This window comes from Mauremys mutica, chromosome 2 (assembly GCF_020497125.1).
Source record: "Mauremys mutica isolate MM-2020 ecotype Southern chromosome 2, ASM2049712v1, whole genome shotgun sequence".
Lineage (NCBI taxonomy): Eukaryota > Metazoa > Chordata > Testudines > Geoemydidae > Mauremys > Mauremys mutica.
Genome location: NC_059073.1, coordinates 283,248,932 through 283,273,426, shown reverse-complemented (window position 1 = coordinate 283,273,426; position 24,495 = coordinate 283,248,932). Strand labels below are relative to the sequence as shown.

The 24,495-nt window shown below is 44.4% G+C and overlaps 1 protein-coding gene across 1 annotated transcript; it reads left to right on the top strand.

Moving 5' to 3' along the window:
* CSRNP1 (cysteine and serine rich nuclear protein 1) lies at positions 1-19,433 on the top strand. The gene is made up of 5 exons (XM_045005964.1): positions 1-205; positions 9,285-9,483; positions 12,288-12,547; positions 13,688-13,984; positions 15,684-19,433. The coding sequence occupies exons 2-5, from the start codon at positions 9,309-9,311 to the stop codon at positions 16,692-16,694; spliced, it is 1,743 nt and encodes a 580-aa protein (XP_044861899.1). The 5' UTR covers positions 1-205; positions 9,285-9,308; the 3' UTR covers positions 16,695-19,433.
* The last annotated feature ends 5,062 nt before the right edge of the window (positions 19,434-24,495 follow it).

Below are 24,495 nucleotides of genomic sequence, written 5' to 3'. Positions count from 1 at the left end.
GAGGCGCAGAGCCGAGCCAGGCGCAGCCAGTCCTTCCGCAGCTCCAGACACAGCAGCAGCCGCTCGTCTAGACGATGCGAGGCTGAGCGAAGGCTCCGTCCTGCGAGCTGCGGAGCCCGGAGCCGAGCCGATCCGCCGGGGCTGCTGGCGCCTGCTCGGCGCCCCTCCGTCTCCATCGCTCGCCGCCCCCGGAACCCAGGCGCAGGTAGGTGTCTCCGGCTGCTGCTCTCTCGGGGGGCCGGTGCCTGGCCCCGGAGGGGCTGGGGGGCCGGGGTGACTTTGGGGAGGGGGAAGGTCTCCGGGGCTCGGGCTGGCTCCAGCGCAGCTGCAGTTCTTGGGGAGAGGAAAGGGGGGCGCCGGAGCGGGCGGGGGGGCACCCAGGGCTAGAGGGGGCGGGGAGCTGAGGAGGGGGCGCAGCCGAGGCGCCCCGGACTGGAGGGGGCGGGGAGCTGAGGAGGGGGGCGCAGCCGAGGCGCCCCGGACTGGAGGGGGCGGGGGGCGCAGCCGAGGCGCCCCGGCCTGGAGGGGGCGGGGAGGTGAGGAGGGGGGCGCAGCCGAGACGCCCCGGACTGGAGGGGGCGGGGAGCTGAGGAGGGGGGCGCAGCCGAGGCGCCCCGGACTGGAGGGGGCGGGGGGCGCAGCCGAGGCGCCCCGGCCTGGAGGGGGCGGGGAGCTGAGGAGGGGGGCGCAGCCGAGACGCCCCGAACTGGAGGGGGCGGGGAGCTGAGGAGGGGGCGCAGCCGAGACGCCCCGGATTGGAGGGGGCGGGGGGCGCACATAGCCTGCGGGGGCAAGCACCCGAGAGCGGAGTGGGGGCGCCCCAGGAGCTGGGCGCACGGCGGGGGCGCTGCCGAGACGCGGGACCTGGCAGCCGGGAGGAGGGGGCGCAAAGCGGGCGCCGGCTCGGGTCCTCGCATGGGAAAGGGGGGGGGCACAGGCCAGTGTCGGGGGCTGGCGTGGGGGCGGCAGAGGAAATGCCTTGGGGGGTAGCGCCCCCTTGCAGTCGGGGTGGGGAGCACAGTGCGAGATGGCGGCGGGCAACTGGTGCAGCCGGGGTGGGGGGTGTCATGCCCCATAATCCGAGCCCCTGATTGTACAAGGCGCTGGTGTCCCCAGGGCCGTGGTCAGTAACATTTAGCTGGCAAAAGTTGTTCCTCCAGCTGCTGAGTCTCGCTCACAGCGGCTGCATTGAGAACCGGCCCGTCCCCTCCCCATGTCCTGGAGTGATGGGCACAAAATCAGTTCAAAAGAAGTTAATTAAGGAACCCAGGTCTTCCCCCCCCCCCCAGTCCGAAGAGATAATGATCTCTGGCTCCATGCTGGGCTATCTCCTCTGAAGGGAATGCACATTCCCTCTGGGCAAATTAACAAGGCAGGGGATTTCTTTTGCTTTTAAGGAATTTGATGCCTGCTTTTCTCTTCCTTCCGTGGTCCCAGGCGTGCAGGGAAGACACTAACATTGTTTCATCCACTGAGGAAATGAAACTGAAGCTTTTCCACTCTGCCATATAGACTGCTGCATAAGATCCCTTCCCAGTAGGCAAGCTAGTGGAGATGCCTTTGGATGTAGTTTTCTGCCCATGACTCACGATTAAAATCAGGTTCTTTTCTAGATGCCCAGGTGGTGTCTGAAATAGCTTCAGTATTCGTACACCAGTGGCAACAGGAGAAAAACAACCAGGGCATTTATTATATGGCATTCCTTAAGGATATATTAATGCTGCTCATGCATCAAAACTGGTTTCATACTATAAATGTAAATGCAGAGAATAACTTTTTATTCTGGTGGTGACACTCAGTTTTGCCTTGAGAAAAAGAGCCTAATGCTCTCCATGTTTAAAGGCTGCAGTTTGAATTTTCTGTTGATATTTGAAGAAATGGGGACACTTGATAGTTATAACACCCAAATTTGCAGAACTGACAGTATTTTTCCATTGCCACAGCAACACCTACTGGTTTAGAGACAAATTGATCAGCTGCATTGTCCTGCTGTCCAAACATCAGGCAGGAAGATGTTTTTACCCCCACAGCCTGTGACTTTTTCTGTGAAATGTATGCAAATCAGTTTCATCTTCCCAGAGCAGTGGCTCTTGTCTTAATTTATTAAGTAAACAACCTGACTTTTCTTCAAGTTTACACCTGGATTAAAATGGTTAAGTTTCATGAATGTGTATTTTTTTCCCCTCAAACCAAACAGGTTTTCTTTAGATTGTATGCCACACACATATTATACAATCTAGTCTTAGAAAAAGCTTGATATGCATGAAAACTTTTTTCTAAAGTAATGATGTCCTAGTAAAATGTCCCATTAAAAAAAAATCGTTGGAATCAACAGAAAATGTTTGTAGCCATCTACAAATGTAAATGTGGAGTTATTTGTTGCATTGAACTAACGAGTCATCTAACATTTTACAACTGGAGCTTTTGCTAAGCAATTTTAAGAGAAGCCATCAGGGTTGGGAGGTTTGTTTTAGGATCTGGTAGATGTGTGTTTCACTCTAATAGACCATACAGCTGCTGGCAAGCCTTTTAATAATTTAGTGCAGGAAAAGTGTGCACACATAGGAGAAAAGGTAATGTACAGTGTGTACCTACTCGAGGACAAATATGGAAACCTGTTGTGAATTATTCATAAGGGGTAATCAAATAGAGGATTTTCCTAGACAAAGTGCACACTGTATTTTCGTATTTATTATAGTAAGATCCCTGTCAAGGAGACCTGGAAGTTTAATTTCTTAGCAGCCAAATCAGATAATCTCCTATGTATTTTGCTGTTTTTATTTACCTTTCCGGTTGTGAACAAGAGATAATGGCCTGGTGGGGAAAGTACAGGCTTGGCTTTTTGAAAAGTGTTAGAGAAAGTTCTTAAATGCTTCCTATGAAAAATATTTTGGCATAGGAATAAACTTGCACTATAAACTGATTCATGCTTTTATTCTGTGGCACTGACTAGTTCAGTTTTTGCTGTTGCATGGTAGGCAGAGTCTATTTTTACCCAGAGTAAGGTTATGAAACCATACCCAGCTGGGTTAAAATGATCTAGTTTGAACTGGAAAGCAAGGCTTGTGTTTCTTGGAATACTGTCTGGTTATCCCTTCTCACTCCATGCTTGAGCAGGAAACTGGGAGGAGACCTTTTTTCTTGCACTTTCCTTTCTAGGCTGCTTCTTTTTATGGTAGCTTCCTCAAAATGCCTACATCAAACCTGGTGATATTGTAAGGCGAGAGCATGTAACAGCATGCTATGGAAACCACTCAGCTATCCAGAGAATTAAAATAGTTAAATGAATGGATGCTCAGTGAATCAATGCCAGGAGAGTACTGATTATTAAGTAATCTAGAAGCTTCAGTGAAAGCACCTCTGTTTTTAGATATCTGATATTCAGATGGTTAAATTAAAAGCTCTGCTCTACACCAATTTTTGTTAATGCTAGATACCAAGGTCATCTGACCTGCAGTCAACAGAGGCATGTTAATGAGTGCCACCTAGTCTAAAGAGAGACTAAAAATTGCACTGTCTTTCTCCAGACTTGCTCTGTGAGTGTATTCAGTGTCCTTCCCAACTAAAATACATGGTGGTGTTTTTAAACTAATATTTGCTCTTGTCAGACGTGCAGACCCACCATAGCCCTGGTGGACAGCGCTGGATTCTAATCTGACTCATGGATCAACAGAATTGCTAACTAATTTCCAGTTGCAGACTCTTTGTTGTTATTGATCCATGAGCCAGAAAGAACCCACCTAGACTTTCGGATTCCAGGTTGCTTGCAGAGCTGGCATCTTTTTACTTGTAAATGGAACAGATTTGATCTGAAAGTTACTGAAAAACAAATGTTTAAGTCCATGACAATATTTTTACGAAGTTGCTTTTCAGAGTAGAGCTGCACTTTAAATTACTTTTGCACAAATCTTGAATTCCTTCATGCATTGGCTGCTCAGACATGAAACCAAACTTTAAAATGTCACTGCAGGCTGATGTCCTTTCTGATGCTCTTTATTAGCATGGATGTCCAGCCTGGTACTAGTGAATGCAGAACCTACAGCAACTGGATTAGTATAAGAAGTTTCTGTAGTTTGACTTGGTTGATTACCCTGCAACCATTCAATTATACAATTGCATATAACAGCTATGAAGTAAAAATGCAAATAGTTTATATTCTGCAGTAAAACGACCAGCAACTTGCATACACAAACATAATGTCTTGTGGGGTTAGTTATAAATAGACTAAAGGAACACTATTGTTTTTGGTTGCTTTTCCTCTGGTTGACCAAATAAATGCCAAATCTTCTTAAATCTAAATTACTTGAAATATTTACTGTTTACATGTCGTCCAAGAGTAGGATAGTTAAAACATTAATTCCTTGCATTCCAGTGTACTAGGGCTTTGCCTTGCAACTTGCTGAGAGCCAGAAATAGGATTTAGCCATTTCAATTCCCCTTCCCCTACTAGACATCCCCCCCTCTGCCCTAAGTTTGATGTTCAAAAAAAAGAGAGAGGAATGCACATCTGAGCTAAATATTTGTTAGAAAGTATTCCCAAGATAGTGGGAGTTGCGGTGCTAGTGGAATTCCTGCGGGTTTCATCCATCGCATTATGTACTTGTTCAAAAAGCTGTTTTCAGTAAAATAGATGAGTAAGGAGCCTTAGCCAAGAACAGAATGTCTTTTTTGGCAACCAAAAGGAAGATGGGATTATTTTATTTCAGGTTATATAAAAAAAAAGTGTATATGGTATTTGCAGACTTTGAGAGTGCAAGAATAGGACCCTTTTTCAAGCTGCTCTGTAGTTTTGGTGGCTTATTCTTAAAACCATATTTATGTCCAATACAGATATTTTAATTGTGGAATTACTGCAATTAAAATATCCTCACTGGGTATAAATTGGCATTCAGGTTTTATTGGCTGATCATTCAACAGGCTAAGAGACATCAGAGTTTCAAGGCGGTGTTCAGATCCCTGGGCCGAATTCTGCTCTCACGGAAAAGTAATTGGCTTTGCCTCAAATGTTTAACTCTATTCTGTAGGATTTTCTTTTTGGGTGGGTGCAACCAGACACTGAGGATGCAGCTTCACTGTATCTGTGTAGTTTGTGAAAAGGTTTTTAAAACTCTACCTGGGGAAATGTTCCATCTTAAAATCAAAAACAGAAAAGGGAAAAATGCTTTGGGTAAAGGGAGGGGGAGGGCAGTTTCAGTAAAAGCTTTTCCCCATTGATCAAGAACTGTGTTTGCATGATCTCTACTTATGCATTGACAGTGCAATCAAATATTTGAAATAACTTTGTCATGCTGTAGTGGGTTATTTTTTCTCTAAATGTTTAGCTCACTTCATTCTTATGAAGAGAAGTGATGCATTTTTTCCTTCTTCCCACTCTTGGGGAAAATACCTTATGCATGGTGAGCACTTTTATACTGGACTTCATTGCATTAGGTAATCCTGGATTATAACCTACCTTGATCATGGTTTTGTGCTTCAGTCCAACAATCATTAAGGCCATCTGTTTATCTGTAACATGATTTGCTGTGTCTTTATAAACAGACCAGTGTATGTGCCTTATTCATGTGCTTCTCTGGTCAGTGTTGATTTTCACATTGATACTTTCCCACTTTATAATGAGCCCACTGTCAACAGCCATTTAGGCCAGCCAACTTTGAGTGTCATCTTGGAAGTGCATGTACAGGCCCATTAAACAAAATAAAAACAAATGTAACTTGTAAGCAATCAGGTATGTTGTTGTAGCCTTTGCTTTCAATATTTCTAATGTGCCACCTTTTTGCCTGCAAGTGAAACTGTTGTGGTCTTGGTTCTCTTTTATGCCCAGTGGTAGCCTATCGGTACCACCAAACTGCCAAATATCTCTCTTGAGGCACAGATTAGTGACTGAGCAATCAGGGAGATGGAAGAGAGGCCAGAATTTGGCTGTTGGTCAGGCTGGGTTGGAAGATGGTTGTGGCTGATTTCAGTGTAGGTGGTCTGTGAGCACAGATTTCAAAGGTAACACTCTTCCAAAGCAGTAGTTTACATTGGGGGGGAGGGAGGGCTTTGCTTTAAGTGAGCTTGACATGATCTGTGTTATTTCCCTATTTATTTATCTTTTTTGTAGTGCAACCTTGACTGTTCCAAAAGTTTCCCGTGTTTGCTGCTTGACATCTGTCATAGTAGCCACTGGGCCGGCTCAGATGGCACAAGCAAAGAGAGGGGTTACTTTCCTCCCTGTTTGCTTAAAATGTGGGATCCCTTGCAAATGATGTAGCTCAAAAGTCTGCATGTTGGGGTGGAAGGTGACTGTGACGTAAGGAGCAGCTGCCAGGCTGTATACACATGTATGCTTTACAAATGAGCTGTCCACAAGCATAGAGGCATGAGAGAGTGAAGAGTGATTACTCCTTAACACGACTGGGGCTGCTTTAAATTACTTCCCCCTCCACCCCAGTGCTCTGAAATAGGAGGAGGGAAATCAAACAAACAATAGAGGAAGGAGTAGTTGAGTACTAGCTCAGTCATTCCTAATTTTCCAACGATATCATTGGAACAGACTTGTAAAATGGAGCTGAATAAAACCTCAGACTTCTGCACAGAGCTTGTTTCAACCCCCACACTGAGAAGATGGGTGGTTGTTGTTTTTTAAGCTACCGAGTTCGTGTTCATTTCATAAAATGGGGGAGAAAGCACATAAGTACAGTGAGAATTTATACTAACAGCTGAGCTTCCCTGTGGTCACTGGGGAGTTCTTGCTGAATGGGATTGGTGAGCTCAATGGAAAGTAGCAAAGGGGTTAAGCCAGGTGTCAGGTAGTACATGTGGTGTTACTGATGGAAGATATCCAAATCCACCACCTCCCCATCTGTTTTGGATTAAGGCCAAAAAAACAACTGTGGCTAAACCACCTGCAATGTTAGTTCTGTCTCCTTGTCATGTTAGAGCTGTCAACAAAGGGTGTAAAAAGAGGCTGGGGAAACAGTTAGTTTTTCCCTAGTATGAAAATATTATATAAAAAATGCTCTTTAGTGAACCCAGCTTCAGATTAGAAAGTTGCATAGCCTAGTGCCTTTGAAGCCATGCTGTAGTAAATGATTAACTTTCTTATAACCAAAGGGCCATTACAGCCGGCAATTTTTAACCTTTTAGAGACTATTGTCTTATGGAAAGCTGTTTGTCAACATAATTAATTAGTGTTTGTATAGAGCTTTGAAGATGTAAAGAGCTATATAGATGCGCTAAGTATTCTTATGCAATGCCATTGAAATGTTAAAATCCCCTCATGAAAAGGTTTTGAAATATGCATTTTTTTTTTTTTTGCTGTGTGCCCACACTTGGCAGGAGCTTTTAAAGAATTAACAGACTAGACGTGCAAAGGAAAGAGGTAGTATACAATTATGGTCACAAACACATGTGTGCTAATAGAAAAGTCTCACCTTGATTGGGGAGGAGAGTTTTTGGCAGTCAGGTATAACACTGGGCTTTGTAAGATTGCAAGCCTGTTTTTAATATATATCTGACACATCCTTGTGTTCTAAGTTAGCGTCGCGTTAAAGGATGCCTTTGGGGTTTTTTAGAATTAAGGATGTTAAATGGAACAATCCCGTGAGATCCCTGAATTCCATGCAGTTCAAGAAGTTCTGTGTAACTTGGTAATAAGCAGCTTGGTAACTGTTAGTGTCCGTGGCCAAGCTTCATTCACTAGATGTTTTCTAACGATTCTTAAACTGTGACTTTTTATATTTTAATTGTCGACCTTTTTTGTAAGGCATCTGGAAAAGAGAAAGGGGGCAGCATCCTTCTGCTTGTCTTGCTTCCCATGTCAGCTGTGTTTGGCTGTGTGGACTTTGGATCGAGTTCCATTCTTATCATTCAGCGACACTTTCTGATAATAGCCTCTTAGTTTCATAGGCTGCTAAAATTGCTTACTAAGAAGCAGCCGTTCTTGTGCCATGCCAAGTGACTGGAGCCCCACTGTATCATCCCTCCGTCAGTAAGAGTGGGTGATTCTCATAAACTGCACCTATTTCCTTGCCAAAGGAAGTTTCTGAACTCTAGCTCTGGGATGTCATGATTTGTAGCCTCACATGTTTGTTGCTGATAAATATACAAATGCACTGGTTTGAATCATAGTGAGTCATTCTTCCAGTAATAATCTTGTCGTGATGTCTGGTTACGTGCTCACCCACTTCAAACCTAAATAGACCAGTGGTGATTTCTATCAAAATAGAGAGGCATCCAGGTTGTTGTATGTAGGGTTTTATAGGGAGAAAAGGTCTTTGGTCCAAACAGAATTCTCCCCAAGAGTGTTCTGACTCAGTGCATTCTGAGCTGTAGAGTAAGTGATATGATTCAGTTAGTATATTGTATGCAAAGTGTAGTGTCTTTTTGTTCTAGGAAATTATTATTCCAAAGATGCTAAAGGATTAAATGTGAAGTTGTTTGGTGGGTTGAAAGTTGGAAAAGGAAATTTCTGGATTTCTAAATTTTGTTGAAGTACAGAATTACTTTGTTTTTAATTAGCTCTATTGCTTTTAATTGGTACTGTGTGTGATATATAACACAAAATAAACACATGGTTTAGTGAACAGTGGACTGAATCTGAAAGAAACAGAGGAAGGGTTGTTTCTTGCATTTGATATATTTGTATTTCAGTGCTTCATTTAATAAGCCCCCGGGGGACTGAAGCAAGTAAATCATGGCAAGGGATTGTTCTCAACAAACTGGCTTTTTTTTGTAATTAGCAAGAAGCTAGAGCTGTAACTTCCTAGTAAGTGATTTGGCTTAGGAGTTAACATAAAAGATTTACTGTACAAAATGTAATACTTATTGTTTATTAACATTTCTGTTGATGGAATGAATGAGAGAGAGAGAGAGAGAGTGTGTGTTAACCTAGGAGAGAGGCTTGGATGTGTTCAAAAAACATAGCAATTTAAGCAGTAACCGTTTGTATCATGGTGGAAATCAGGGGACAGCTTTCATGGATGTAGGAACTGAAATCATGGTGGGCTCCACCACCTATCAAGGTTGTGAGGGAACAGCCCTGCAAATGTGAGGTAGCAAATATGTGACTTATAGGTAGGTGGCCTAAACATCTTCCCCTCTGATCTTTAGGTGCATAGGGGTAAATCTTAGCCATGTGCAGAGAGCTGGCACAGAAGCCACTGAAATGCCAGTCAAGCCCTCAAAATAAGGCTTAAGTGGTACTTGGTATTTGTGTTGGCTCCCTGCGCAGGAGCGAATTTCACCCCTTGTGAAGAACATCCATTGTCACCCATGCTTTATTTTTCTCCTTTATTTTTCAGTTATATGAAAAATACCGAATAACCATGAGTGGAGTATTGAAAAGGAAGTATGATGAACTGGAGGATGATGCCACCTACTGCTCCTCTTCCTCCTGCTCCCCTTTCTCCTCTTCTTCGGCCTCGTCAGGTTGGGAAACAGACGAAGAAAACTCCCGGGGAGACAGCAAGCCCAGCACTGCCTTACCCTCCAGTTTCACTCGTAAGTATCCCACGACGGTATATGTATTCTCATGGAGTCTACATATATGCAAAGACTTTGCAAACAGATTTTTAAAACATGGCACTATCACTGTGGATAGTTATTACAGTCACTCCCAAGATCTTGGCAGACACTGATTTATTCATTGTGAACTATGGAATGAGTCTTTGAAGTCTAGTGCATATAATTTTATAAATATGGTCCATTTACTTAGCCTGCATTTTAAGGCTAGTTTTCCGCAACTGTTTACTCCTGTATTTTAGAACAATTAGGGCCTCTATGAATTTGCATAGAGGTCCTCATTTGCAAAGATAGGAGCCTGAAGTTAAGTACCTAAATCTACCTTCAGGTATCTAAATGGGCCTAAATGTTAGTTGTAGGTGCCCATTTAAAAAAAAAAAAAAGGCAGCGGATAAGTGATTAACCAATGGCTTACTTAGTTAATACAAACCACTTCAGAATGGTTTCGTAAGCAAACTGGAGAACTTGCCAAATAACTCGACACATCTGACACGTTGCTGGTGCAGACAAATGCTAGTTTGTTTTCCTAGCAGCTACTACCAGTTTGGGTTGCTTTGGGGAAACACATAAGAACTTCCCTCACTTGTCATCCAAAAATTATAATGCGCATAATCTTCAGCTAAGGGAAATAGCTTTACCAAGTAAATTATACTTGAGCCCTGCGAATATCTTGCAGTTAAGGTCCACTTAGCAGACATACACAAACATGCGCTGGTCTGGAAAGGCATTAGAAGTCTTGTAATAATAAAGAGTCTCATTCTTTTTTGTCCTCTGGGTTTTGTGAAATAACAATGGACTTTCTGTATGCTCTGGCTTGATTAAAAAGTGTCAGGAATGAGAATAATTTTTTTTTGGGGGGGGGAAGGGGAAGCAAAGTATAATTATATTAATTTTATTTTTTGTGGGTGGGGTGTTCTGGTAAAGAATAAATATTTTTAAATGGTTAAGCCAAGACTACACAATAATGCTGTACCGAGTGAGAAGATGTCATTAAAATGATGACAGTGACCAGTGTGAGAGCTTGAAAGCTTTGCTGATGTGTTTAGCAGAAGCTGCTAACATAGCTGCACCAATGCTCCTTTAGACTAAACTAAGAAATGTTTGTTTATCTGTTGGTAAATGAGGCTTACTGTTAAAAGTGGGCATGACTAACTCCAGTTCTGCATTTCTCTAAGCTTCAGGGGTACCTGATCCCACCCCACTTCTGCAAACACCCTTTGAGTTTATAGCTGGCCATTCCAATTCCATATACATAGTAGTTCTGGTCAGGGGAGGAAGGAGATGGTTCAGGCCTAGCTTTGGGATCCAGAGATCAGAGTTCAGAACAGTCTGCCAATGATTCCCTTTGCAAGATCAAGTCACTGGATCTCTTTGCAGCCTCAGTTTCCCATCTGTAAAATGGGGATAATTCTTCTGTCTTGTGTAGTTAGATTCCAAGCTCCTTCAGGACATTTATTGTTTTACTCTGTGTGTATACAGTGCCTAGCACAGTAGGGTTCAGTAAACTACTGATTTAAGCTAAACCAGTGTAAACAAGGGTTACCCCAGTTTAAGTGTGTCTGCACTAGGGCATTGTACCGGTATAGTTGGAAAGATGTAGAATAAGTTCTGGCGCAACTTTTCATATACAGACAAGGCAAGTTTTTAAATTGCTGTTTTAGCTGAGAGGGTGAGATGGGAGGCCATTGCCATTGCGAAGAGATGTCCCCCCAGTAACTGGAGACTTTCCGCCTGCCATGTGAGGTTTGTTTATATAATTGTCAATGGTTTGGGCTCTAAAATTTGATTATCTCTTTGCTGACTAGGACTTCATCCACCTTCTATGAGAATCTAGCAGAGATTGTGGAGAAACAAGCTAATTTAGTCTTTTGCTGCCTCTTCTTCCTAACATGTTCATATTGCAGGAAAAGTAGTTCCTTAAACCAATATTGCCACAATTTTGCATTCCATTTTACATGTCCTGATAGGTGCAGGGCAACAGAGTGATTCTGGAATTACTCCTGTAGACTAGTAAATCCGATCTGTTATAAATTTATATTCACACTAGACAATGTAAAACGAGGTATCTCTGGAGAGATTATAATTTTAAACTTTCTAAATACATAAAGCATGCTATAGCAGTTTAAGGTAAACCACAGTGTTGTGTTGCCAATGTTTATATTGGGATCACCTGTATAAAGATTAACATCTTTGCAGCTGCTCTCAAATTAGTCTCCTGAGAATAAACTACAGATTCATAGTTCCTCCCAGTGGCTGCAAAAGGAAGTACCATAAAAGCAGCTGTTGGTAATTGTCTGCTCTCCCATATAAGCTCCAGTAAGCAAACTATTTGCGGGTTTGCAAAAGAGAATCTGAGGAGTAAATGTGAAGTACCCTAAAAGCTGTGATGCTAACAGCATATAGAGAGGACACTGAGGTGTTTAAAATCTCTCTCTCTCTCTCTCTCTCTCTCTCACTCTCACTCTCACTTACTTTTTATGCTCTGCTATACTTGAAGAAAATGTCAATGCCCTTGAGGAAATCAATGTGAGGAGGAGAAAAGCAGTTGCTTCTTAATGTTCTTTGCTAGCAGAAATATATTGGCTATGATTTCTTGCACCACCTTCACCTGCCTTGAAATGTGTTTGCATATTGCACTTTAGGATCTGTCTGCTGAGATACTGGCCTAATACTAACTTGTTGATTTATGTAGTCGTACACTGTTTTGCAGCTGTTAACATTAATGTACATCTGTTCATAGGAGAGGAATGTCATGTGCCTTTTTTTCATTTCTGTCTTTCTAGCTACATCCATCCTGAAGAAAACCAAGCGGTTAAAGAAGAACAATGTGGAGTTCGACCAGGTCACTGTGTTTTACTTTCCACGCTGCCAGGGGTTCACCAGCGTGCCTAGCCGGGGTGGCTGTACCCTGGGGATGATGAGCAAGCACAGTTCGTCCAGGCAGTTTACACTGGCAGAATTTTCAAAGGAACAAGAGAATGTTCGGCGGGAGAAACTCAAGGAGCGGTTAAAAGAGGAGAAGCTGGAGGCATTGAAATGGAAGGTGAGTAATAACATGTGGCATCATTTATCATTAGCTGGTGCAAGTCCTTATTACTAAGGCAAAGATTTTGTCAAGGATATTTTTAGTAAAAGTCACGGATGGGTCACAGGCAATAATGAAAAATTTACGGAAGCTGTGACCCGTCCCTGACTGTTCCTAAAAATATCCATGATAAAATGAGGAGCCTGAGCAGCTGCGGATGGGCTGGGAGCTCCAGGGTCCCCCTCCGCTGGGGGCTCCGAACTCGGAAGCTCTGGGGGGTCCCTCCTGCTCCTCCCCAAGCAGAGAGCTGCAGTGGTCTCCGGGCCACCTGGGGCTGTGAAGAGCAGCGGGTGTCCCCCCTTTCACTCGTGGTGGTCGGGAGCTGCGGGAGGCCACCTGCCACCACTGGTAGCAGGGGACCCTGCAGCTCCCAGCCAGGGCTGGCTGAAGTCACAGAGGTCTTTGGAAGTCACAGAATTGGTGACCTCCGTGACTAAACCGCAGCCTTACTTATGATTAGTTTATGGCCACTTTACCATTAGGTGCCTCTCGGAGGTCTAAGTATCAGTTTTGACATAGCCAGATTATCTAGAAGCATGTGTTCAAATGCAGATATGAGCAGCTCAGCTCTTCTGTTCTCCAAAAGTAAAGAAACTGAATTCCATTAATTTAATATAATTTATCAAGTCTTTAGAGGAGACCTTGTTCCTGTGTGTTCAGTGGCCCTCTCACGTCTCCCTTGAGAAGAGTAAAGATTTGCCCTGGTGTCCTTGGCCAAAATGTTCCTCTTCCTACTTGAGCAGTTTACCAGGTGTCTGCCTCACCACCCAAGAAGCTGCTGCATTTCGGAAGCAGGACTAGACCTGTCACCTCCCTCCCTTTAGTTTCTGCCCCTCTGGGTCTTAATGGTCACCAGTTTTAGGTCACTATTCTCTGATTCTTCCCACAGCCGTCTCTTCACCTCTACCCCAGGCACACGGCAGACACCCATTTTGGAAAGGCCACGGTGCAGTAATAGCGGGGGAGGGGAGGAGGGATGTAGTTGTGGCTTAGTTCTAAGTGTGCGTTTGTTGGTACAGCGGCCTATTGGCTAGATTGAGATGCATTTCTTTAGTGTATGTGGTGCACTGACTCTGTGTTCCTGTTCTTTGGGCACAGCTGACCGTGAACGGCACGGCGGAGTCTGAGGAGGCCAGCCAGCTCACTACTGAGGACATATCCGACGATGACGTGGATGTGAGCAATGTGGAGCTGGAGGACGGCTTCTTCCTACAGCCCTACCCTGCCAAAAAGAGACGTGCTCTGCTCAAAACCATGGGGGTGAAGAAGATCGACAGAGAGGAGAAACGGGAGCTGCACAGCATCCGCCTGTCCCGTGAAGACTGCGGCTGTGACTGCCAGGAGTTCTGCGATCCAGAGACCTGCAGCTGTAGCTTAGCAGGCATTAAATGTCAGGTACGTGCCGCTCGCTATGCCACCCAGGCTGTGTGTCGTACCTTGCATCCATTAGGGACATATGTGAGCGAGGCTGGGACTGAGACGAGGCTGAAACTTAATATCAGAAGGGTCCTTGCACAGATTGGAACTATGTACACAGCTAGGCTTTTTGGCAGCATCTGCAGACTTGACGCAAGGAGAAGGAAAAGCAGGTTCGCTAGCAAGGAGCAAGCGCAGTAGTATAGATTAGGTTCTCCTGCTTGCAAAGCCAGATTGTAAAATGCACTAATTCTAACTTGCATTTAAAAAATGGTAACTGTCAAAGGAACCCTGTTGAAATTGACAGGCTGAGCTCTGGCTACCTGCCTTAAAAATGGTATATGTGTACATATCTTTGTGACTATTTCTGAGCATAGAAAACTAGGCCCTTCTTACGCCTCTCAAGAGCATAAGATAAAATGAGGGTAACAGTATAGATAAAGTTCTAAGATCTCTGTTGGACAGCCCCCACCTTGGGATGCCCATTGGGTGCTGCATTTCTTTGCAGTCATGTGCATGTCCTGATGCCCTTCTATTCTGCATGTTTCTGCAAATCCACCACGTGTGGAAATTTGTACTCCCATACTGATCACTTAAAGCAGGAGTGATGCATATTTAATGTTCCACTGGCTTGCCAAAACCGAGCAGGCAGGTAGAGCAGAGGGCTGCATCAGAAGCACATGCCCATAAACTTAAACAACGCGTTCGGGTCTCATGTTAGGGCTCGATCGTGTCCCTTTGGATTTCCTGGCTTTTCTTAGTTTATATCCCAATGCTGAAGTGAGGTCAAGCCGGGCTGACAGTCTACAGCATGTGATGTCATGCGTAGCTTCACCCAATCTTCAGAGTCCTCCATTTTTAAAACACTCCCACCCCCAAGAAATGAGTTGGGCGTGCCAACTGCAAGTTTCTGCCTGTAGGTAACTTCAGACTGACTTGGCCTGTATCACCTCTCGTTGTAATTCCGTTTAGGAATTTGTGTTCAGTTTTTCCTTGGATCTGCTTGCCTCTTGAAATACGTTCTGCGAGATGCATTCCATGGATTTTGAAATGTTAATTCATTATATGTCATGGCTGTGGGGATAGAAGTGTGTGGAAAGTATGCAACCTACTGTACAGCGCGTTTTACACATCCCCCTCTAGTGGCTGGTCCTCAGAGGGTGAATCGACCGCAGGTGCCAGTTACAGCAATTACTTGTTTACTTCAGATGGTAGAAGCTCTGCTTATTACTAGCTTGGGTCCTGGGATCAGTCCCCAGTGACTATTCCGATAGCTCTTGTTACATGTGCCTATGATATAATCAATACATAGCTATTTATATTATTTGTCCAACATTTTCCACACACACTTCCTTTGAAAGGGTATATGCTTTACCCATTAGATCTTTTCAGCTCCTTTGGTCTTAAGTTGTACTGAGACCTATCCTTCTTCTAAAGAGTGTTTGTTTTTACCTGCTACCTGGTATGCCCTGTTATGAAGATGGTTTCTCAGAATCACTGAAAAGAGGCTGTTTCTGCTACATAGATCTTGCTATGCTGTAGTTTAGGGGTTTCCTCATAGTTTTCAGTCACTTTCTTTCACGTTATGCTGGGGTTTACGGGCCCTGTGCCTTATAGCACCTAGGCAGAGGTAGAATCTCCCAGGTCTAACACTGTTGTCGTCTTTGCTTCCTGGCAGATGGATCACACTTCGTTCCCTTGTGGCTGCACAAAAGATGGCTGTGGAAATACAGAAGGGAGAATAGAATTCAACCAGGCTAGAGTGCAAACTCACTTTATCCACACCATCATGAAACTGGAACTGGAAAAGAACCAGCAGAGCAGCGAAAGGAATGTAGAACCCGAATCATCATTCCGGGACAGGCTCCATCAGTTTGGCTGTTCGGCAGGGAAAAACGTGTTTGAGGAAAGAGCTGTCCCGCTGACTCCAGCCTTTCAGTTCAACATGGACCTGGAGACTGTTGGGGAGAATAGCTGTAGTAGTGATATGACAGACTCTTCGATTTCATCCATTCAGAGCGAGGATTCAGAAGAACAGTACGAGAGTGTCCCGTCAGATAAGTCTCAGTCTGATATTGATGACGACGGCCTGGCAAGAATACTCCACTTCAATGATTCCGACATCGAAGACAACAGTAATAATTGCCAAGACAACTTGAGCTGTTTCCATCCAGCTGACTTCTTTAGTGCTAACATTGAAGACCAGTGTGGTACAACTGCTGAAAAACTCAGCACTGGAAAGTACTCTGGCCATTTGTCAAACATCTCCGAATGCCTGGATGAAAATGCCAATCAGGATGCTGGTTGTTTTCTAGACGAAACTGCTGATACACACTGTGATGGGCTTTCTTGCTGCATGTCATCCTCTGCAGAGCAGTGCTCAAAGAGCTACACAGATCTCAGCCTTTCCTCTGACTCCTTGGATCTTTTTCAGTCATTTTCCGACTACAACTTGGGACCTCTTTATAACTCGTTAAAGGAATATGAGAACCTTGATAACTTTTCAGCATTGCAGTTTCAATTGCCTAATTTTCCTGGCTTTCCCCAGGCAGGAGACCAGAGCACCTGTTTCCTGGAATCTCTAATTGGCTTGTCTGAATCTGTCCCAGAAACCCCAGTCCCTTTCACAGACAATCAGCTTTTAGAAGATGCCATTAAGTCATCACTAATGGAAACAGTGAAAGTTTAAAAAAAAGAAGGAAAACTGAAATTAAAACTGAAGTACTGAGCAAACTTTCACTGAAGGAGAAAATACTACAAAAAGCTTTCTAAGCAGACAAATTATTTTTTGTCTTTATAGAACATGGACACTTTGAAATACTGCAGCTACAATCAGTTCCCTTGCTGTTTGTGCAAAATTTATAAACTTTCATAATTTGGAAAAAATAGAAGACTTTCAAGTACGAATTTACCTGTGTTTTGTATAAAAAGACCTATTAAGAAATACTCCTTGTTAACATTGCCAGTCATACACAACAGCCCCTTCTAGAAACTATTCAGTGTTGCAGAAACTTTTTAAAACAACTTTTGAATCCATATTTATTGTGAAAAATGATTTGCATAAGAGTGAGCCTGCCATGCTCTTACGTTTAAATCTGAAGAAGTTTACAGAAAAGATCCATACACTAGATCCATAATCATTTTCACCTATTTATTGCAAATTCCAGAATTTAAATAGCCACCGAAGCTTGAACTAGCATGAAACCTTATTTAAATTGGTAATACCTCAGATGTATTATGTGTACAATCATATTTTTTACATAATATATCTGTATTTATTTATTTTTTACCTTTTAATACATGAATAGCACTGTGGTTTATTAATGACCTGGAAGTGTAATAAAAGTCTTTAGCAGCACAGATCCTAAAGACGACAACACTGTTTTTTAAAAGAGGCGGAAAGGTATTAACTTTAGAGATGATCAGATACCTTTTCCGTCTTTGCATAACATTTCTAAAAGAGCCTAAGCCAGGTGAAGTTGGGGGAGGGGGGGGTTGGGGTTTTTTCATAATTAAAAACATCCTCTTGGTAGCTAAAAATCCTTTCATGGATGGAATTATACAATGTTGTGTGAGGTCCATAATTCTGCTATGGAAAACAACCCCCCTAAACTTGTCAAGAAATAATATGAACTAACTATATTTAAAAAAACTTTTTTCATAAATTATTTTATAATTTTATTTAATTGCCTAAGGATTTGGCCATGAGATCGATAATGATCTATTATGGTGCCTGAATATGCAGAGGAACCATTAGCAGCAGCAGATGTAATGAGGAGGACCTTTCCAGCCTGTAGAACTTTGAGAGCAAAGCAGACGATAGCAACACTGCTCATGCTCCTGATTTAAGTGCTCCTTAGTACACTGAAGTGTAAAGGGTCTAACCATTATAAAACATAGTGGGCCAGACTATTTATATGCATTTTATAGATAAAGTGATGCAAGTCAATTAGATGAAAATGAAGATATTGGACTATTTATTGCTTTTATACGTTTTAGAAAAACCTAAAATAAAAAAGTAAAGCTGAATAATTTGGAGCATCTTTTAAAAAAAAATAAATAAGAAATCAAATAGTATCATTTTAAAGGGTATCAGAGGCCTTCTTAGGCACGTGTGTTTAAATCAGTCTGAAAACAGGTCACCGGCCATTACATATAATTGGACATAATCTGTATTTTAGCAGTACACTAAGTGCCTGTGCCAACAGTACTCATGTGTGTTGGTCTAGTTTGTATATCCCGGTATCATGGTATAAATCTACCAGCTTTAAAAATAGGTTTAAAAGATTAAATTCTTGTATGTGATACAGTGATACCTGTACTTGAGCAATAGCCAAATGGGGGCTAGGGAATACATTTTGTTCTTTTTAAAGCCTGGTGTACATTGAGTTCAATGTCCAGCTCTAGCTGTTTGAAACAAAAGTGGTGCATGTAGCGACCCCATACTCTGAATGTAACCCCGTGGTGTCTGCTTTGCTGACTAGGCTAGCATAGGCAGACTCCCAAGCAAGAAAAGATGGTGTCAGTTTGACTGATTTTAGGCTAAAACAAAAACCCTTATGAAAAGCTGAGGCAAAACACTTCCATTGGCTGAACTATAAATCTAGCTGACTGTAGCGATTACAATGGTTTGTACCTGCTAGTTAATAAATGATTATTTGGTATTCTAATTGGCAGGGCAAGCTGTTCACAGCTACGAGCAATTAGGAAATTCTCACATACCAGGAGAGCTATTTTGTCCATTGTAGATCTTCGCTTGTCCTGAGCTGGTCAACTTTTAAATGGACATATTACAACAACACAAATTGAACTGTGACCCTTTGCAGCTGTGACTAATAGCTGGGTTTCTGTATAGCTGCAGGTTGCATTGCTCAGGAGTCCGTTGGTGCTGTCTGATTTAACTTCATCAGACTCCACTGGCCTCTCTGGGACAGCCTGCATCTTCGCTCCTGGAGCCCCAGCTACCCTGACTGAGCCCCCAGCATTCCTTCCACACTGGAACCCTCACTGAGGACCCTGCACCGTGCTGTGCAGAGCAATGGTACACTTGCATACAAGTCTCACCTAGCAAGAGTTGCTGGATGGGACTTGGCTGCCATGCAGGAGGGCCATTGTAGGTGAACTACTGGCAGATGGAGGATTTCAAGAATTTTTCTTTGTTGTTCTGAAAATCCCATTCAGTTATCTAACTGGTGGTAGTTTCTATTCTTCAGACGGCATCAAAAATACTGACAAAAAGTGTCCGGTACCATTCTGTATTTATTGGCACTAATGTAAGATTCTGTTTTAGAACATTCCTAGGTTTCTCTGCATATCTATCATTTTAAAAGTGAACGATGGGGATGAAGATTCCTGCCTTCATGGATTTTTTTTCTATAATTTATTCATTTTATTTGTGTTGGTGCCAAAAAAAAATGGTTCTTTTTTTCCCCTTCTTCAGGGCACTGAACTGTAAATATATATATTTTCCCCTCTCTGTATCTGTGTAAAAAGTTGCCTGTTAAACAGTTTAAAAACTGGGTATTTATTGACACAAGCTGTAATTATCTAATGTATTGATTGAAACGCTTTGGTTTCAACATAGCTTTATTTTAGCTTTCTTTGTGTGTATATATTGTGATTATGTTGCTTAAAGGTACAAGTAAAAAAAGCTTTATTTTTACCTTATCCATTTTCATTTGTTTAAAAAAAAAAAAAAGCATATTTGTCTACAGCTGCTGTCTGTCATTTCATCAAAGCAATATGAAGAAATTTCCATTTACACTCTCAATAAAACAATTTTGTTTGAATATGGTAGTGCCCCTGCCTTTTTTTCCTGGCTATTTCAGTACAAGTGTTTGCTGAAATGTGTTAACTCGTTCCAGTCAAAAGGTTTGTGAGCGAAAGCTACCAGTATCTCTTACCTTTCTTAAAACAGTCCAGAATTAGATAAGCCTTTGCAGATAATGGCAGGTCCTTTGAAGAGTGTATAAATATTAACTAGCCTTCATAACACCCTTGTGTTAATATGAGTACAGCCTCACTAGGGAAAAAAAAGGTGCATTCTTAACTGATGTTCGCAAATGTGGTAACACAAGGCAAAATCCTAGTGGAAACCAGGCAGTTTGTAGTTTTAATATGGAGTAGGTTGATGTAAAAGACTGGGGGGGTGGAGCCAGGTTTACCTTGACCTGCTAAAATTACATCTTAAAATTTACATGTTAAAATTACAGGCTATCTTGCCTTAACCTGGTGTTTAGTTACCACCTGTTAGCTAAAACCATGGGTTAACTAAAAACTCACTTGTCTTTTTCTAGTGAAGACCAGGCCTATGGGTATGTCCATGATAGCGTTTTTACCTCTAGCTAATTGATTTTGTTAACTAGCTTGAGCTAATTGGCATTTATGAAGGCTACTCTAGAAATTCTCCAGACATTCGTTCCAGGGTAAACCACAGTGTTCTGTAGTGGTAAAAAGGGACTGGAAGGTGAAGGTTCACTGCTGGTATCAAGAAAGGGACTGCAACCCCTTTCAGTCAGACATACTTGGTCCTTCGCAGCAAATTTGGCACAATCTGGGAGATTCCCGCTGAAGCTACACGGAGGCAGGGCAGAGCTGAGCACTAGTCTAAGAGAAACTCATGGTTCTGATCCTCTTCCTTTGAACAGTAGAGACCAAAGAAATTGAGTCATGGGCCTTCTGACTTTTCTAAACCAGAAGAGTTCCCTTCCCCTGAGACCTGAGCAGCCTGGGCAAACTAGCAGGGCCAATTATTTGTCACCGTGCTCTGAGCAGAACTAAGCCCAGTGCTGGCAGAGACTTCTCACCAGCACCCACACGCTTTGTAGGGGTGCCGGAGTCGTCAATTGTACCAGGGCACCAGCCTTGGTTCCAATGCCACCTGCACCAATCTCTCTGGCACCTGAAAAAATTAAAATTTTCAGTAGCAGGAGACTCTATCAGCATCACCTCTAGAACAGACTTCCTCCTCCTCCTCCTCCTCCTCTTTGCTCACAACACTTTCTTTCCGGAATCTAGCAGGGACCCTCCTCCAGACATCCATCCCCAACCTGTTCCTGGGGATCCCCCAGAGAGCAACTCAGATCACACCCTTGATCACCACCAGCAGACTTTAGGGATCCTCCTTAAGATCCCTTCCAGAATGCCTTAGTGCCTCCAATATCCCTGTGAGACATCTCCTTGGGCCTCAGCACCTTCTCTATCCTATCCCTTTAGCTCTAGCCCTGCCATTGTGGGCCCCTGGCCCAAGCCCAGGCCCCGTGAGCTGTGGCTCTTCCTAGATCCCCTTCGTGAGCTGTGGCTCTTTCTTAGATCCCCTTCGTGAGCTGTGGCTCTTTCTTAGATCTCCCAAGGCAACGAGAGCGAGAACATTAGGAGGCAGAGGCTCAGGAGGAAGGCCCAGATGATGCCTCTCTCCTATGAATGGTCCCTGATGGACCCCTCAAGCCTACATTCCACAGATGGGGGCTCTTCTCCTTAGAGCTGTTTGCCAGCAGCAAATGCCCTTGCTTCTGGGCCAGAGCAGGTACTAGCGCAGAGTCTTTCATGCTGTTCTCAAGGCCCCAGGTGCTTAGGCATTGCACCACTCAGCAGTGCAACACCTAATCCCCAGGTGCCCTGCGGCCCAGTGGAATTCACACCCCTGCATTAGGTACCTAGGCTCCCCATACAGTGCATGAGGAAGTGGGAATCCTGCTTTGAGGCCAAGTCTGTGCCACAATCAAACACCCGCAGCTGGCCCATACCCGCTGATTCAGGCACAGGCTGTAAAACTGCAGTGTAGATGTTCGGGCTGGAGCCCAAGCTCTAAGACCCTCCCCACCCCTCCCCCTTCCCCCCCATGTGGGGGGCCGGAGCTCAGGGTCCGGCCTGAGCATGAACCTCTACACCACAATTTTATAGCCTCACAGCCTGAATCCAAGTCATCTGACACAGCCCGGCCGTGGGTGTTTGATTACAACATAGACATACCCTGGACATCAGCTCGAGCGAGGACTCTGAGCTGCTCGTTAGCAGCCGGGTCAGGGCAGGGCTTAGGCAGCCTTGTCAATGCTGACCAGCAGAAACTAAGGTACCTACGGGGGTCAGGCAGCAACCAAGCGGTAACTTTGAAAATCATTGGTGCTTTAATGGTACCTTTAGGCTATGGGCCAAAGTCTGCATGCTCTTCCACCCACCTAAGGGGTGATACAGAAGATCAGGCAGATTGCAGCCACTGTGATTCTGATAGCTCCTTATTGGCCCAGATAGTATTGGCTCACAAAGCTAACGACCTTTGTCAACACAGCCACTAACTCCTCTCCACAATCTATCAGCTTTACACTCCCAGAACTGAGGACAAATTCTCCACCCAGAACCCATGGCGCTACAAGTGACTGATCAGACATTGGCTGGCTGAGCATCACAGCCTAGGATTGCTCCATGGCTGGCCAGCAGCTCCTGATATGGAGCTGGAAACCCTCCACCAGTTCAGCGTGGAAGAGCTTTTCTGTCTGGGTGTCACATGGTCTCGCTCCAGTGCAAGTCCCTAGTCCCAAAAGTCTGGCTTACGTCCTCTCACTCATGTCATGGGGCGTCACCATCAGCTCTCTCGGGGGTGGCTACAAACCAAAATAACCTGCGGCAGTGAGTCTCAGAGCCCGGGTTAACTGACTCGGGCTTGCACGGCAGGGCTAAAATATCAGTGTAGACATTTGGGTTCTGAGACCCTCCCTGTTTTGCTGAATTTCCAAGCCTGGGCTCCAGCCCAAGCCCTTTTTTAACTGCCATTTTTAACCCCCATAGCCTGAGCCCCACAAGCTAAAGGCAGTTGACCCCGGGCTTTGAGAGACACTACTGGAGGTCTTCAGCTGCGTAGCTACACTCTCAGGTTCCATTTTGCTGCATCACCCTCCTGTTCAACCCCATACAGTGTTCTCTCAGCTCACTTTTCCAAAATCGCTCAAAGACTGGTTCACCCACACACACTGCCTTCAGAAGGGGGCCCTCCCACATTCAGGGACGTTAATGTAGGTCTGACGAGCCTTTGGGAGCCCCTCCTCCTTTTGAACACTCATCCGAGTGTTCTCGTCACCTCATGTTCAAAACTGCCTTCCTGGGGCTGAGACCTTAAGCGCCGCCCTGGTGGAGTCTTGCTTCACTTGACCCAAACCAGCAACGTCTCTGTTTTCTTCACCAAACCACACTCAAATGCAGGAGAGCCCAAGCATCACGCTGCAGGTGCTGTCAGAGCCCTTCTTTATTCCTGAGCCAGGACAGAGCCATCCCGGCAATCACCCCATTTATTTGTGGCTTCGGGGAAGGCTGTGAAAGGTCAGGCCACCTCTTCCCCGAGTTCAGCCAAGTGGATCACTCAGTGCATTACAAGCTATAACCAGCGAGCAGATATGCCCCCTCAGTGAGATCCCAGGTGGCTTCTTCAGCCAGACTAAGAAATATTTCTATGTCAACACGCTGCAAGGCCGTCCGTTGGTGCCCAGCCCAAACCTTTCCTCAGCATTATGCCCTGATTTGGCAACTAGCTCAGATGCCAAATTCAGGTGAGCGGTAGCGAGCAAGTCACCATAAGTGGGATCCAAAGACCTGAAGACAGATGAACGGTTTCTTACCTGGCAGTCTTAGCATAAGTGCCATGTGCCTCAGGCGGCACGTGACCAGGATTCATCACTGAATTTAGGCTGCTGGTTGGATCAGTGGCTTCCTGGCTACTAACAGGGAGCACGACATGAACTCTGATCCATGCCTCCCACCTTGCAGTAACTGTGGCTCCTTGAGATATTTTAACCACGTGGAGCCCACAAGCTGCTCTCCACCCCTGTGCCTTTGGAGACCTCTTTACTGGATTCTGACTTTTAGTGAGGGAACGGAGAGGCAGCCCGGGCTGCTCTGGCCCATATGAAATGCTGGGTACAGGCCTGGCTGCAACAGATACTACTAGTCCATGATTCCAATCCCTCATGCATGCAGGGGAGGGGAGGGGATGTCCTCAGTGAGATCTACACAGAGAAAACATCTTGATAAATCGTATTTACTGTAAAGTAAGAAGGGCTTGTCTACACTACAGGACTATTTCGAATCTACTTAAGTCGAATTTGTGGATTCGACCTTAATAAGTCGAATTTGTGTATCCATACTAAATACACAAATTCGAACTTCTTAGTCCACATTCACGGGGCCAGCTTCGACTTTGGAAGCGGTGCACTGTGGGAACCTATCCCACAGTTCCCGCACTCCCCGCTGCCCATTTGAATTGTGGGATTTCCCCCCAATGCATGCTGGGGGGAAAAATGTGTCGTCATTGAACCGTCAATCCCGCCCTCCCTGTCTTCCTTGAAAGCGCCGGCGGGAAATCTGTTCGCGCCCTTCTCTGGTCGGTTACAGCGTGGACGCCACAGCACTGCGAGCATGGAGCCCGCTGCGATCATCGCTGCACTTATGGCCGTTGTCAACTCCTCGCACATTATCGTCCACCTCTTCCACAGTCAGATGCT